The sequence below is a fragment of the Triticum dicoccoides genome, chromosome 7A (genome assembly GCF_002162155.2).
Source record: "Triticum dicoccoides isolate Atlit2015 ecotype Zavitan chromosome 7A, WEW_v2.0, whole genome shotgun sequence".
NCBI classification, from domain to species: domain Eukaryota; kingdom Viridiplantae; phylum Streptophyta; class Magnoliopsida; order Poales; family Poaceae; genus Triticum; species Triticum dicoccoides.
In genome coordinates, this window is record NC_041392.1 from 29,773,464 (window position 1) to 29,788,853 (window position 15,390).

Below are 15,390 nucleotides of genomic sequence, written 5' to 3' on the forward strand. Positions count from 1 at the left end.
GAGAGAGAGAGAGAGGCTACAAATGATGAAACTATTTTTGAAAGATATCATGAAGATGTTAAAGCTTTAGATGTTGTTGATCCTAGTATTTGAAACATCTGATGCACAAGACCAAGAAAATCAATTTGCTAGAAGTTTTTGTGCGTGTTAGGGAAGAGAGATATTATCAAGAAGCTATGGTTCCTAGGAAGTTGGGATAAGGATGGGAACTCTCCATTAAAATTAGCATCAGTAATGTCATATGCAATGCTCTATGTCATCTTGGATTAGGTTAAAACACCAAATGCACAAGTGTCCTGTGGTTGACTGCAATGTCTGTTCATCAGTCAATGCAGTCGATGCAAGTTAGTATGAGTAGTCAAAAATGTTGAGTTCAGTATGGCTTCAGTGCAGAGAATATGTACATTGTAGGATCATTGTCATGCTTACATATTTTAGAAGTTAATTCCGTGTTGCTACTATTCGTCATAAGGCGTCAACTGTTGAGCATAATACATGTCTCTGAGATACATACATACATACATACATACGTACATACATACATACATATATATATATATATACATATATATATATATATATATATATATATATATATATATATATATATATATATCTGCAGGTGGCGCATGCTTGACATATGTACATTGCTATTTTGAACAGTTTTCTATAAGCGTGAGCATTTTTTTGAAAAAAAAATGAAAGACGAAAATATGAAAAGGAAACAAAATTTGCAGCCAGAGCCAGGAGCTTTTGTATAGCCTGACAATTAATAACCCACGCAACTAGATTCTTTCTTAGTCTGATAGATCAGCAAGAGATGCATCTTCCTTAATTTTGTCACCGGCAACATCATGGATGCAAGACAAAATGAACTTGTTTAGCAGGGATCTTGGATATGCCAGCTTAATTACATGAGGAATCCGGCATATAAGAAACAAACAGGAAACGACGGTGCAAGAAAAAGTGCAAGCGAGGGACATGTATGCAGGGTCGGAGCTAAAGACAGAGCAACACAAGTACCAAGTTGGTAGGTTGCAGCAGTAAAGTTAGGTACATACATATATAATTCCGTAACTTGCGCTGTAATGAGACACAACATGTAGTATGATATCTCACCATGTAGTAAATTTTACAAGCTACCTACAGCGAAGGCTGCTAGCCTTTCACCGGGAGGGAGAGAGAGAGGGGATAATTTTGTTTTCTAGATCACCTCCATTCAAGGTAGTATGCGGTCCCAGGAGTCAGCCACATCCACAACGGCCTGGGCCCCACCCGTCGGAGAGGATGGCTCCGAACGATCCTTCCTCCGAGCACAAGGGTTGGTGGTCGACCCGTGTATTTAAACACATGGCATGTCATCCATGGGTGCTCGACGCAGCTAGCGCAGGCAGAAGCTAGGCAGCCAGAGCCAGGTGATCCGGCACCCTCCTCCCGAATTTATTTCTCCTTCCTCTCGCAGTTGCTTGTTTGTTTGTTTGATCCACGCGCGTCCATCTCCCTGTTTTGGCAATAATCCTGGGGCCCAAGCTGGGTTAGGCAGTGGTTCAGTTCAGATCCATGGCAGTTGCAGTAGCTGTAGCCGAGGATGCAGCAGGCGTATTTTAGATCTAGTTAGCTATGCAGCTTAAGAAGAAGAAAAAACATGCATCTGCGTGGATTGAAAGCTAGTTAAGTTCATACATCCATCCATCTAAAAGCCCAATCGAACAAATGAAGAAACAACATTTCTGTTGTACGCCGCATCTAAAAGCACTCGAGACTTGAGGCAGCCGTAAGCCGCCGCCTCCTTACCTTGCGCTCCCCATGCATATATGTCTATCTAACCATTCTTGCTCCCATCCAGAGTTTTGGCACGCAGGCTAGACATGGCCAGCAACAAGGATGCCGAGTTGGAGGCAACACTGCTCACGCTGGAGGAGGGGAGAACAACACCCCCGCCGTTGGAGCCGATAGCACCGCAACCGCTCCCGTCAGCAAGGGATGTGGCGCAAGGATCATCGTCGTCCCAGCAGACGGAGCTGACACCACTGCCACGAGCAAACTCATCACGGTGCTGACTATCGACGGTGGCGGGATACACGGGCTCATCCCGGCGGTTGTCCTGGGCAGCCTCGAGCAAATGATACAAGTAAGTCAACCACTATCACCGTCTGTCTTCAAATGTTATGTTGGAGGTACGGACACTTACGTAAATCATGGGTTGTACTCCCTCCGTCCCATAATGTAAGACGTTTTTTGCCACTAGTGTAGTTTCAAAAAAAAGTTTTATATTATGAGACGGAGGGAGTATCTAATTAAGTAACCTGATCCATCTCTGTTGATCTTTCCAGACTATTGATGGGGCAGATGCCAGGATAGCGGACTACTTCGACGTGATCGCGGGCACAAGTACAGGCGGCCTGATCGCGGCAATGTTGGTGACGCCCTACAAGAACGGGCGGCCAAAGTACACTCCTCAAGAAATCAAGGATTTCTATTTAGAGGATGGGCCTAAGATCTTCCCTCCCAAGAGGTAATTGATTTATTGTTATTTATTTATTTTTGATAAAGAGGTAGTTGATTCGTCCGACAGATTAAGTCGTCATCCTCCAGCTCCCCGAAAGAAAGCCTATAAATTTTGTCAGGTCAAATTGTGTAACATTTGACCAAGTTTACAGTAAAAATTATCCACAACTACAATACCAAATATATATATATATATATATATATATATATATTATGTATTCAGTGGTACCAATTTTGTATTGTAGCTATTAATAGTTTTTTTCTATAAACTTAATGGGTGTGTCTAGGGCACATCTAGATGTGTTCCAGTTATTGCACATCTAAGTGAGTGAATCATGCATAAAGAGGAAAAGAAAAAAAAACAAAATATCCACACGAATCTCAACGTAAGATCAATGACATAAGACTTAGATGTGCAATACTTATGGCACATCTAGATGTACTTTAGCAAAACTGAAACTTAATAAACTTTGCACTATTTAACCGAAATAACTAGTTAACTAGTACCCCTTATAAAGGTTACCCAAATGCCTGGTGACGATAAAGGGTGCAGCGTCACATGTGGGCTTTCCTCTGGATCGGTAGGACGGGAAAGATGTTGTACGTTGCTTTTGCTTTTTTTGTGAGATATATCTTTTATGTCAAAATATCTGAAAAACCGTGTGTCCAAATTATGAACCGTTTTCACTGCTGCACTCATCGTATCGAGATCTTTAAAACTAGATCTTATGTTAATATGTTTCAACGAATATATTTTTTTTGAACTCGATGTGTACTCCTCCGTGTAGTATACTTGTACTCTCTATGATAGTGTAGTTGTGTTCCCAGTCTGTCATTTTAAGCGTGTACCACAACTTTCACGCGACACGAAGCACACCTTTGACGTGATGTGAAGCACACCCCCACGCGCAGCATAGCACACCTTAGGGGGTACACATGTGCGTCGACAAGGACAAGTTCGCAGCACACCTACTTCACATCGTGCAATACAAGTACAGAAACTTGGCAGCACACAAGAAATCAAGGAAAAATATAAAAAAATCTGAGAAAAAGACAAAGAAGAAAAATAGTCTCCGCCTGTAGCCTCGATCTGTCACCGTACCACAGCTCCGCTTCGCTCCCTCCTCCCTCCATCCATTGTGTCTCAAATGCTACATCTACATACCAGTTTTACTTTAACGTAACAGACCAGATAGAAATTTGTGATTGGGATCAGAGGGAAGTTGTGGCCCACCCCAGTTAAAATTAGGGGACAGAATTATTGCAGGAAGGTTAACTAAAAAATTACGTTAGTCTTCGTAAGTGTAGCGTTATCGTAAAATTTATAGTCCTCCATTTGGAAGACGGAGAGAAGAGTCTATCTATCTATCTTCTATCTATCTATTACATTATTAAAACGATAGAAAACATATGGCTCGGATGTAACAACAGAAAAATAGTTAAAAAGAACGGCTATGATTTACATGATAAAATCATGTATAAGCATGTCTCCTTATCCCATATGTACACAATAGATACCACATCATAAGTGCCTTTTATTACGTGAACTTATGATTAACCGCTAATAAAAGGTATTGCCGCCGGCCGAATATTAAATTTATGGGCCAAGCACAAGTTGAAGCACAGAGAAAAAACATACATGTTCTTTTTTTATGCTCCACTACATCACATGCTAATCAAAGGAACTAGCTAGCCTCCAACTTCGTTCAAGAAAAAGCTAGCCTCCAACTCTATTTTTCTGATCCCAGAACATGCTAATCTGCATGTCTAATTGGCATATAATTTAGTTATTACGAGCATGTAGTGGAAGGAGAGATAAGAAAAAAAATGAATGTGCAATTGAAAATAATAGTAGATGGAGAAATTTTAAAGATTAATAAACATTATAAAAGCACAAACATAGGCGATATTTCCTTCTGCGGCAACACACATAGATGTTCAGTATACAATAATTAAAATCTACACAGCTTGAAAATTTAGTGAACAAAAATGCGAGAACAAATGCATCATGTATTTTCTTAGGAGGTATGTTTGACACATAATTTGGTATTGCTTCAATTGATTAGGAACATGCAATAGGGTGAAGACTAAGAAAAGTATGGCTGGGCAATCGGAGATACACAAATTATAAATAACAGTGTGAAAAAGGTACAAATAGGTGTTCAATATAAAATAATATAAACTATGTAGCTTCAAATATAAACTGTGTAGCATAAAACAAGACCCAACGGTGAGTAGGAAGACAATATTTTGTCATAAGGCATATATGCCCAATAATTTTACATGGGGTATATAGGGATTTAAGCAAGGTTAAACGGTAATAAGGAGATAACGAAACAAAAAACTGTATACCGGATGGAGTAAACCAGCCCTTTAAAGAAACCTGGCGAAACATCCGACTAATATAAGTAACGATGTTAGCAAAGTATATGTGAATATAGTCCAAACAATCATGAACTTTAAAAGGCCTCCAATATGTTGATTTAAGATGAAACTGATGTGCTCTCACTTGATTACGGTTAATTGTGATTATTAATTTTTAAGAAATAGTAGATAAATATTTATGATCTGGATAAAGAAAGGGCGGGTGTGATGGTCCAAAACCGTGACGAACACATTTTTGTTAAAAAAATTGTTTTACAAGACAAGCGATCCATCACAAGAAATCCCTTATTTTATAGTGTTCCCATGTGTCAAAAGTACCAGCGGGATGAGTTAATAGCCATGATTTCACTTTGACAATTAGCATCGGGCTAGAAATCTTTAATTTCATCTAATCCTAAATGAAAGAATTTAAATTTAAATATCTCGCGTATATCATCCAATAGCTGTTATTTTTGGTATGTATGCTCCATACTGTCGTATGTAAGGCTCGAGTATTGAATAAAAAGAGATTAAAAATCAGTATTTGCCAACAATTGTGAACTTAATGTAGATATTTGTATTATTTTCTTCACCATTCCTACTTTGATTGAAAAATTAAATTGGAACATTTGCCTCCTAGGTGAGAACATTGTAATGTTAGGATGAGTGAAAAAAATTGAGAATTAGAGTAAGATGAGAAGACATCAAAGCAATGCGGGTCATATACGATGTAGTACTAATAGAAAAACATAATTGCAATGTGGCAAGACAGAAGATTTTACCAGTTTTAATAACCTTCACCAATAATTATGTTGACTTAGACTAAACAACATCGAGAACTATAGTAAGATGAGAAGACATCGAAGCATTTCGATCATCTACGATAATTAATAGGAAAACATAATTGCGATGTGGCAAGTGACGAGACAGGGAATTAAATGGACAATAAAGTTCATATAAAGACATGAATATTACAAATATTTCTAAATACACTAAAAGTTGTGACAAGGTATCAAGGAATGAGGCAAAAGAGCATTTGGTCTGTCAATGTCACACATCCAGATGTTTGACACCGACTTAGTAGAAATTTGGAAAATACAGAGCAATAGATAGAAAATCTAGCCTCGCAAATGTGTGGGTCACCCCGCTAGTTAAAAAAAATATTAGGGGAAGTGAATAATCTTCTATATGTAAATAGGTAGCCCCCACTAATTATTTCTCTCAACAAGCAAGCATGCCACATCATCACATAATATGTATGAGAAAAGGCTGACCTCCACTACCATATGTCTCTCAACATGCAACCATGCCACTTCATATGAACATGCATGGAAAAAAGATTCATCTCAACATGCAAACATACATGAGAATTTTCATTCTATTTATATTTAATTAATACATTACAACTATACAGTGATCAAACGTTATATATTTTATGTATTTTTAGCTTTAGCTTTTTATATTATTACTTCAAATATTCACCTCCTAATCTCTTATACAATGAATCACATTGGAAATTGTTGCAAAATATTCCCACGATAACGTGTGGCGTATCATCTAGTTAATTATTATTTTTTAAGACATTTATCATCTAGGAGTAGTTAATTAAATCTCAGTGTGTTGTTTCACAGGTGGTGGGGGCCATTGGGCATGGTACGCGCTTGGTGGGGGCCCAAGTACGATGGCACCTTCCTTCAGGACAAGATCAGGAGTGTGACGGGCGAGCACACCATCGACCAAACCCTCAGCAGCCTTGTGGTGCCTGCGTTCGACGTGAATAGGCTGGAGCCTGTCATCTTCTCCACATACAACAGCCAGCCATGTGCAGCAGCGAAGAAACCGCTCCTGTCGGATGTCTGCATCGGCACGTCAGCTGCGCCAACCTACTTCCCGGCGCATGGTTTTGACGACTTGAGCACCGAGGAGACCAAGATGTCAGAATTCCACATCATCGACGGCGGCGTGGCCGCCAACAACCCCACCATGGCTGCCATATCAGCGGCCACAAGGGAGCAGCTGCTCGGAAATTCAGACTTCCACAGCGATGGTGTGGATTACAAGAAATACCTCGTCGTCTCAATCGGGACAGGGTCTGCGGTGAAGGCAAAGGGGGTATACACCGCGACGGACTGTGCCAAGTGGGGCGCCTTAAACTGGATCCACAACAGGAGCAACAACCACAGCCCCATCATCGACATCTTCTCCCACGCCAGCGCCGTGTTGGTCGACTGGCAGGTCCGCATGCTCTTACACAACAGTGACAACACTGACCAGGAGCAGAACTACCTCCGCATCCAGGCTCAGGTACATACATACATACATACTCCCTCTGGTTCTTTTTTACTCCGCATATTAAATTTGTTTCAAGTTAAACTACATAAACTTTGACCTCATTTATCTAACTGTTTATCTAAAACAAAAAACAGTAGCATTTACAATACAAAAGTTATGTAGTATGAAAAATTAATTTTATGATGCACCTAATGATATTGATTTTATATTATGAATGCTGATATTATTTCTTATATAGTTGGTGAAACATTGTGAAGTTTGACTTCCAAAAAAAGGGAGTAGCAATTAATCAGCCACAGGATCTAAAGAGCTTAATTTTTTCCTCCCCCATCGTGTTTAAGTGACTGACTACAAACTTGACACATCTATGTTACATAGGGTCCATTGTTCAGGGAAGACATGCTGCCAATGGATAACGCGACTCCAGACAACATGAAGGAACTGGTCAACATCGGGAATATGCTGCTGAAGGAGAAGGTGGCTATGGTGAACTTGGCCTCGGGGAAGTACGAGACGGTCGAGGGCCGGAACATACCCTCCAACGATGATGAGCTCGAGCGCTTCGCCAAGCTTCTCATCGCCGAGCGCAACTTGCGCATTCACGGATATGAGTCGAAGTCATTAAAAGACTATCCGCACCGTCATGCGCGTCACCGTGATAGGGAATGTGGCAATGAATTTGGGTGTATGTGCCGGTCACTCGATTAGCCCGCGATGTCAACCTTGGTATTTGCAGGCTTTGTCTCTCGAAAGTGCTTACTGGAATAGCATGTGTCTGCGTACATTTATATGCATGGGTGCATGGATATGATAGTATGTGTTTGTATTGTGTTTCTAAAAAAAATATGCATGTACCACTAATGCTCTTTCGGGTTGTATCAGATCGAATGCCTCGCTGCAAGACCGCCCTGTGTGTCCAATCCTGTTGGCTTTAGATCACTAGATCAATTCACCAGGAGTTGAAATCACGTACATGCAAAACTTGCAAGCAAGCAAGCAGCTAGCTTGATTGATCTACAGGAGCAATTCGTGCTCGTGTAGGCGTATGTGAACCTGGCTTGCTAGCTCTCCAGTGGATCGAAACGATCTTTGACAGAGCGACTCTCGTAAGGTTCGATGGAAACTGTTTTGTCGGTGCGGTCGACTTGTGTACGAAACAAACTGGACAGAGGAAAAATCTTTTGATGATAGCTACAGGGCGTGTCGCTCCTGGGCTTTTCTTTTCTCTTATTTTCTTGTTGTGTTACAAGGTCTGGGGTACACGCATGATCAAACAGACTAGTACACAATCGTGTTTAGCTCTCACATTAACCCCCTTAAACACATGTCCTCATTGAGACCTGGATCCCAAATATGACTGCTACTACTCATAATCAATATCTTAGGCATTGCGTTTGCCATTCTTCATAGCATTTTAGGGACCGACTTTACTGCCGTCTGCTCATTCCTAGGTTGACGGTAACACTCTCCTTTGGCCGCATCTTCAAACTTCACCTGTTCTTCAGTGCTTAGTAGATTGTCTTTCGGATTCTTGAGGGGACATCTTTTGAACCCGAGCATGATCAAACATTGGTATAACTTTGAGTTCCAAGCTTTTGACGCTTGCTTCAGCCCATAAAGTGCCTTCTTGATCTTGTAAATTGTCCCTTCTTCGCCTTTCTTCTCGTAGTCGAGGGGTTGTTCCACGTGCACTTCTTCTGTGAGGTCGTCGCCGAGGAAAGCGGATTTAACATCCATATGATGAACCTTCCAATCCTTTTGTGCTGCCAAAGCTAGGAGCACTCTCACTGTCTCGAGTCGAGCAACCGGTGCAAACACCTCTTCATAGTCAACTCCTTGACGTTGTACATAGCCCTTTTCAACGAATCTTGCTTTGTACTTTACAATGGCACCCTTAGTGTCCTTTAACTTGTAAACCCACTTCAAACCTTTGGCCTTCTGGTTCGGAGGTCGGCTTACTAAAGTCCATGTGCCATTGCTCTCGATCGCTTTCATCTCCTCATCCATGGCGTGCATCAAACTCGAACTTTTGCTCGCCTCTAGGAAGTTAGCTGGCTCCTCAACTCCGAGTAAACACAAATCGGAGTACTCGAGCATAACTGGCTTTGCGTACTTGTAGACTTTCTTGAGGGTCTTGTAGCGACGAGGCGCGGAAGAATCCGTTGTGGCTTGCGAAGGAGGCGACACAAATTGTGTCGGCGTCGATGCACTTGAGGAAGACGGTTGAGTCTCAGGCGTGGTAGATGCCAGGTCGTTGGAATCCACATCGTCGGTGTAGTCATCGTGATCATGACCATCATCTTGATTGTCATGATCACTATGTGCCTCGTTGTCGATGTCATTGTTGAGATCTCTACCTGTGTCTTGTGTGTCATTGTCGCTATCACCTTGCGACCCAGGCACATCGTCATTGGTGTCGTCACCATGATGATCACTACCATTGTGGTCACCTTGGTTGGGGGTCTTGCCAACCACCTGGACGTCCTCCCCTGCATCATCATTAGTTGGAAATTCAACAACGAATATGTTACCGTTTGGAGCATCGTCGGCTGCTGCACTCCAATCCCACGCTTGGTTTTCTTCAAACACGACGTCGCGTGAAATCCATAGATGCTTGGTTTGTGGATCATAGAAGCGGTATGCCTTGGTGCCGGAACTCCTCTCGTATCCGATGAACACCATCTTGGTGTTGCGATCGGCAAGCTTTGAGAGATGCGGCTCCGCCGTCTTCACATGCGCCACGCACCCAAATGTTCGTAGTGTTGGGGAACGTAGCAATAATTCAAAATTTTCCTACATTTCACCAAGATCGATCTAGGAGATGCTAGCAATGAGAGAGAGGGAGTGCATCTTCATACCCTTGAAGATTGCTAAGCGAAACCATTACAAGAACGCGGTTGATGGAGTCGTACTCGCGGCGATTCAAATCACGGAAGATCCGATCTAGCGCCGAACAGACGGCGCCTCTGCGTTCAACACACGTACAGCCCGGGGACGTCTCCTCCTTCTTGATCCAGCAAGGGGAGAGGAGAAGTTGAGGTAGGACTCCAGCAGCACGACAGCGTGGTGGTGGAGTTTGTAGTATTCCGGCAGGGCTTCGCCAAGCTCTACGGAGGAGAAGGAAGAGTTGGAGGAGGGAGGGGTTGCGCCAGGGAAGGGGGTGCAACTGCCCTCTCTCTCCCTCACTATATATAGGGGGAGGGGTGGAGGAGGCCCCCTAGGGTTCCCTATGGGAGGGGCGGTGGCCATAGGGGAAACCCTAGATGGGTTTGGGCACCCCCACCCCTACGAAACTTTCTCCCCAAGCCGGGAGGGGTGGCTGCCCTAGGGGGGGCGCCCCCACCTCTCCAAGTTACGTGAGATATGGTGGGAGGGGCGCTCAGCCCCTTAGTGGGCTGATGTGCCCCCTCCCCTTGGCCCATAAGGCCCCCCAACGCTTGTCGGGGCCTCCGAAACCCCTTTCGGACACGCTGGTCGTCACCTGGTACCCCCGGAACAATCCCGGCCTCCAATACCCTTCGTCCAATATATCGATATTCACCTTCGGACCATTGCGAAACTCCTCTTCACGTCCGGGATCTCATCCGGGACACTGAACAACCTTCGGCAACCACATACTATTTCCCATAACAACTCTAGTGTCACCGAACCTTAAGTGTGTAGACCCTACGAGTTCGGGAACCATGCAGACATGACCAAGACATCTCTCCGGCCAATAGCCAATAGCGGGATCTGGATACCCATATTGGCTCCCACATGTTCCACGATGATCTCATTGGATGAACCACGATGTCGGGGATTCAATCAATCCTGTATACAATTCCCTTTGTCTATCGGTATGTTACTTGCCCGAGATTCGATCGTTGGTATCCCTATACCTTGTTCAATCTCATTACCGGCAAGTCTCTTTACTCGTTCCGTAATGCATGATCCCGTGGCTAACTCATTAGTCACATTGAGCTCATTATGATGATGCATTACCGAGTGGGCCCAGAGATACCTCTCCACCACACGGAGTGACAAATCCCAGTCTCGATTCGTGCCAACTCAACAGACACTTTCGAAGATACCTGTAGTGTGCCTTTATAGCCACCCAGTTACGTTGTGACTTTTGGCACACCCAAATCATTCCTATGGTATCCGGGAGTTGCACAATCTCATGGTCTAAGGAAATGATACTTGACATTAGAAAACCTTTAGCAGACGAACTATACGATCTTGTGATATGCTTAGGATTGGGTCTTATCCATCACATCATTCTCCCAATGATGTGATCCCGTTATCAACGACATCCAATGTCCATGGTCAGGAAACCATAACCATCTATTGATCAACGAGCTAGTCAACTAGAGGCTTACCAGGGACATGTTGTGGTCTATGTATTCACACATGTATTACGATTTCCAATTAATACAATTATAGCATGAACAATAGACAATTATCATAAACAAGGAAATACAATAATAACCATTTTATTATTGCCTCTAGGGCATATTTCCAACAGTCTCCCACTTGCACTAGAGTCAATAATCTAGTTCACATCACTATGTGATTGTAATGAATCCAACACCCATGGGGTTTGTTCATATGTCGCTTGTGAGAGAGGTTTATTAGTCAATTGGTCTGAACCTTGTAGATGCAGCTACCATCCACTACTTGGAGCTATTCCAAATAACTGCTCTACTATACAAATCCGGTTTACTACTCAGAGTCATCTGGATTAGTGTCAAAGTTTGCATCGACGTAACCCTTTACGAGGAACTCTTTTACCACCTCCATAATCGAGAAAATTCCTTAGTCCACTAGTTACTAAGGATAAGTTCGACCGCTGTCATGTGATCCATTCCTGGATCACTCTTGTACCCCTTGACTGACTCATGGCAAGGCACACTTCAGGTGTGGTACACAGCATAGCATACTGTAGAGCCTACGTCTAAATCATAGGGGATGACCTTCGTCCTTTCTCTCTCTTCTGCCGTGGTCAGGTCTTGAGTCTTACTCAATACTCACACCTTGCAACATAGCCAAGAACTCCTTTGCTGATCTATTTTGAACTCCTTCAAAATCTTGTCACGGTATGTATTCATTTGAAAGTACTATTAAGCATTTGAGATCTATCCTTATAGATATTGATGCTCAATGTTCAAGTAGCTTAATTCAGGTTTTCCATTGAAAAACACTTTTCAAATAACCCTGTATGTTGTCCAGAAATTCTACATCATTTCTGATCAACAATATGTCAACAACATATTGTAACGCCCTCGATGCGGCTATATCTCCCACATGTCGAAGCACGACTTAGAGGCATAACCGCATTGAAAGCAATGTCGCAAGTGAGGTAATCTTCGCAAACAACCCATGTACATAAATAAAGGGGAAAGATACATAGTTGGCTTACACTCGCCATGTCACACAAATACATAAATAAGTCATTACATTCATCCAATACACTCAAGGTCCGACTACGGAACCAAAATAAAGATCAACCCCCAAATGCGACAAAGTCCCCGATCGCCCCAACTGGGCACCACTACTGATCATCTGGGAAAGACACGTAGTAACGACGAGAGTCCTCATCGAACTCCCACTTGAGCTCGGTCAAATTATCTGGAGCGGTATCATCGGTCCCTGCATCTGGTTTTGGAAGTAAACTGTGAGTCACTGGGACTCAGCAATCTCGCACCCTCGCGATCAAGACTATTTAAGCTTATAGGTAAGGTAAGGTATGAGGTGGAGCTGCAGCAAGCGACTAGCATATATGGTGGCTAACATATTCGCAAAAGAGAGCGAGAAGAGAAGGCAAAAGCATGGTCGAACAACTATGATCAAGAAGTGATCCTAGAACAACCTACGTCAAGCATTACTCCAACACCGTGTTCACTTCCCGGACTCCACCGAGAAGAGACCATCACGGTTACACACGCAGTTGATGCATTTTAATTAAGTTAAGTTTCAGGTTATCTACAACCGGACATTAACAAATTCCCATCTGCCCATAACCGCGGGCACGGCTTTCGAAAGTTCAAATCCCTGCAAGGGAGTCCCAACTTAGCCCATCACAAGCTCTCACGGTCAACGAAGGATATTCCTTCTCCCAAGACAATCCGATCAGACTCGGCATCTCGGTTACAAGATATCCTCGACAATGGTAAAACAAGTCCAGCAACACCGCTCGAATGTGCCGACAAATCCCGATAGGACCTGCACATATCTCGTTCTCAGGGCACACTCAGATGAGACTAGCTACGAGTAAAACCAACCCTCAAGTTTCCCCGAGGTGGCCCCGCAGGCAGCTCAGTCGGACCAACACTCACAGGAGCACTGGCCCAGGGGGGTTAAAATAAAGATGACCCTTGGGCTCCGGAAACCCAAGGGAAAAAGAGGCTAGGTGGCAAATGGTAAAACCAAGGTTGGGCATTGCTGGAGGAGTTTTATTCAAGGCGAACTGTCAAGGGGTTCCCATTATAACCCAACCGTGTAACGAACGCAAAATCCAGGAACATAACACCGATATGACGGAAACTAGGGAGGCAAGAGTGGAACAAAACACCAGGCATAAGGCCGAGCCTTCCACCCTTTACCAAGTATATAGGTGCATTAAGATAAACAAGATAATAGGGTGATATCCCAACAATAAACATGTTCCAACAAGGAACGATCTCCAATCTTCACTTGCAACTAGCAATGCTATAAGAGGGGCTGAGCAAAGCGGTAACATAGTCAAACAACGGCTTGGTAGGACAAGGTGGGTTAGAGGTTTGACATGGCAATATGGGAGGCACGATAAGCAAGTGATAGGTATCGTAGCATAGGCATAGCAAAAGAGCGAGCAACTAGCAAGCAAAGATAGAAGTGATTTCGAGGGTATGGCCATCTTGCCTGCAAAGTTCTCAGAGTTGCCTTGATCCTCGCAAGCGAACTCAACGGGCTCCTCGTTCACGTACTCGTCTCCCGGCTCCACCCAAGCAAGGACAACAAGCAAAAGGAACGCAATCAACCACGTGCAATGCTCAAGCAACATGATGCAAAGATGGTATGATATGCGGGATGTGATATGTGATGCATATGCATGATTTGCAAAGGAATGATTGAACCTGGCCTCAACTTGGAAATCCAAAAGTGCCACTGGAAAGGGGAGTTGATTTCGGTTGAAATCGATATAAAGATGGTTTGGAAATGGCAAGCAAAACAAATATGGCACCGGTCTGCGATAATCAGCAAATGACCATATAAATGCATCAAGATAAATAAGCTATTGCAACCAAACATAGCAACAAAATACATGGCAGGGATCCACTCATAAAGCTTGACAAAAGATGAACACTGAGCTACGGCTAATTCACTCATTAACAAGTTCAAACAAGCATGGAAAGAGTGCAAATGATAACAGGTTTCAGACTCAGTGAAATTAACATCATGTCAGGAACTTATCATCAGGAAGCAATGTTTAGAGTATGATAACTATATGTTACAGGAACATATCATGGCAAGGCAAGGCATGTCATGAAGCTACTCAAAGCATATAAAAAAAAGTCCCTTAGTGACCTTGAACCAAAAGGGATCAGAAAATACAATTGCAAGCATGTGAACATAGCAAAAATATAAACAGATTCAGACTTAGTGAAAAACTGGAGCATGCAAAACAGATTAACAAGTAGGCATGTTTGCGAGCTCGATGAACTCACTACAAGGCATTGCATGACAAACTAAGCATACACCCATCAAGAAGACATGGCATAGAAGCTATAAATGGCAAGAACAACATCATAACATGCTCGGATCAATAGCAATAACCTCGGCAAAATCGCTAAACATGTTAACAATCTACCAGGAACATTTTATAGCAAAAGTAGAGCTCGATTGACTCAAGTTAGGTTGCTTCATAATTGCAAACAAAGACATGGATGAATATATCACAACAATATTAACAAAACATCCTTACTTATCATCCTCAAAAGAGGCACGGATCATTAGGAAACAACATGAACATATGGCTTAAAAACAATAACAGGACAAGGACTTAGTGAAATTCTAAGTCCCTGAAATCAGCATCATTGAGTAAGCTACTTTGCATGCTTGTGCTAGTCACCACAAAGATCACAAAAATACATGGCATACACCCCTGTAAAGATGACATTGCATTCTACAAAACACATGTAAAGCTCAAGATCATAGCATGCACACGTTAATCATGGCAAAATTGACAAAAGTGCATTTGCTGAAACA

The 15,390-nt window shown here is 42.8% G+C and overlaps 1 protein-coding gene across 1 annotated transcript in view; it reads left to right on the forward strand.

Moving 5' to 3' along the window:
- Window positions 1–7,872, forward strand: part of LOC119332946 (patatin-like protein 1) — an 18,403-nt gene extending 10,531 nt beyond the window's left edge. Inside the window, exons 2-5 of the mRNA XM_037606023.1 lie at window positions 1,847–2,131; window positions 2,334–2,515; window positions 6,504–7,176; window positions 7,543–7,872. Coding sequence (XP_037461920.1) covers window positions 1,847–2,131; window positions 2,334–2,515; window positions 6,504–7,176; window positions 7,543–7,872 — 1,470 coding nt within the window. The remainder of the gene's footprint in view (window positions 1–1,846; window positions 2,132–2,333; window positions 2,516–6,503; window positions 7,177–7,542) is intronic.
- The last annotated feature ends 7,518 nt before the right edge of the window (window positions 7,873–15,390 follow it).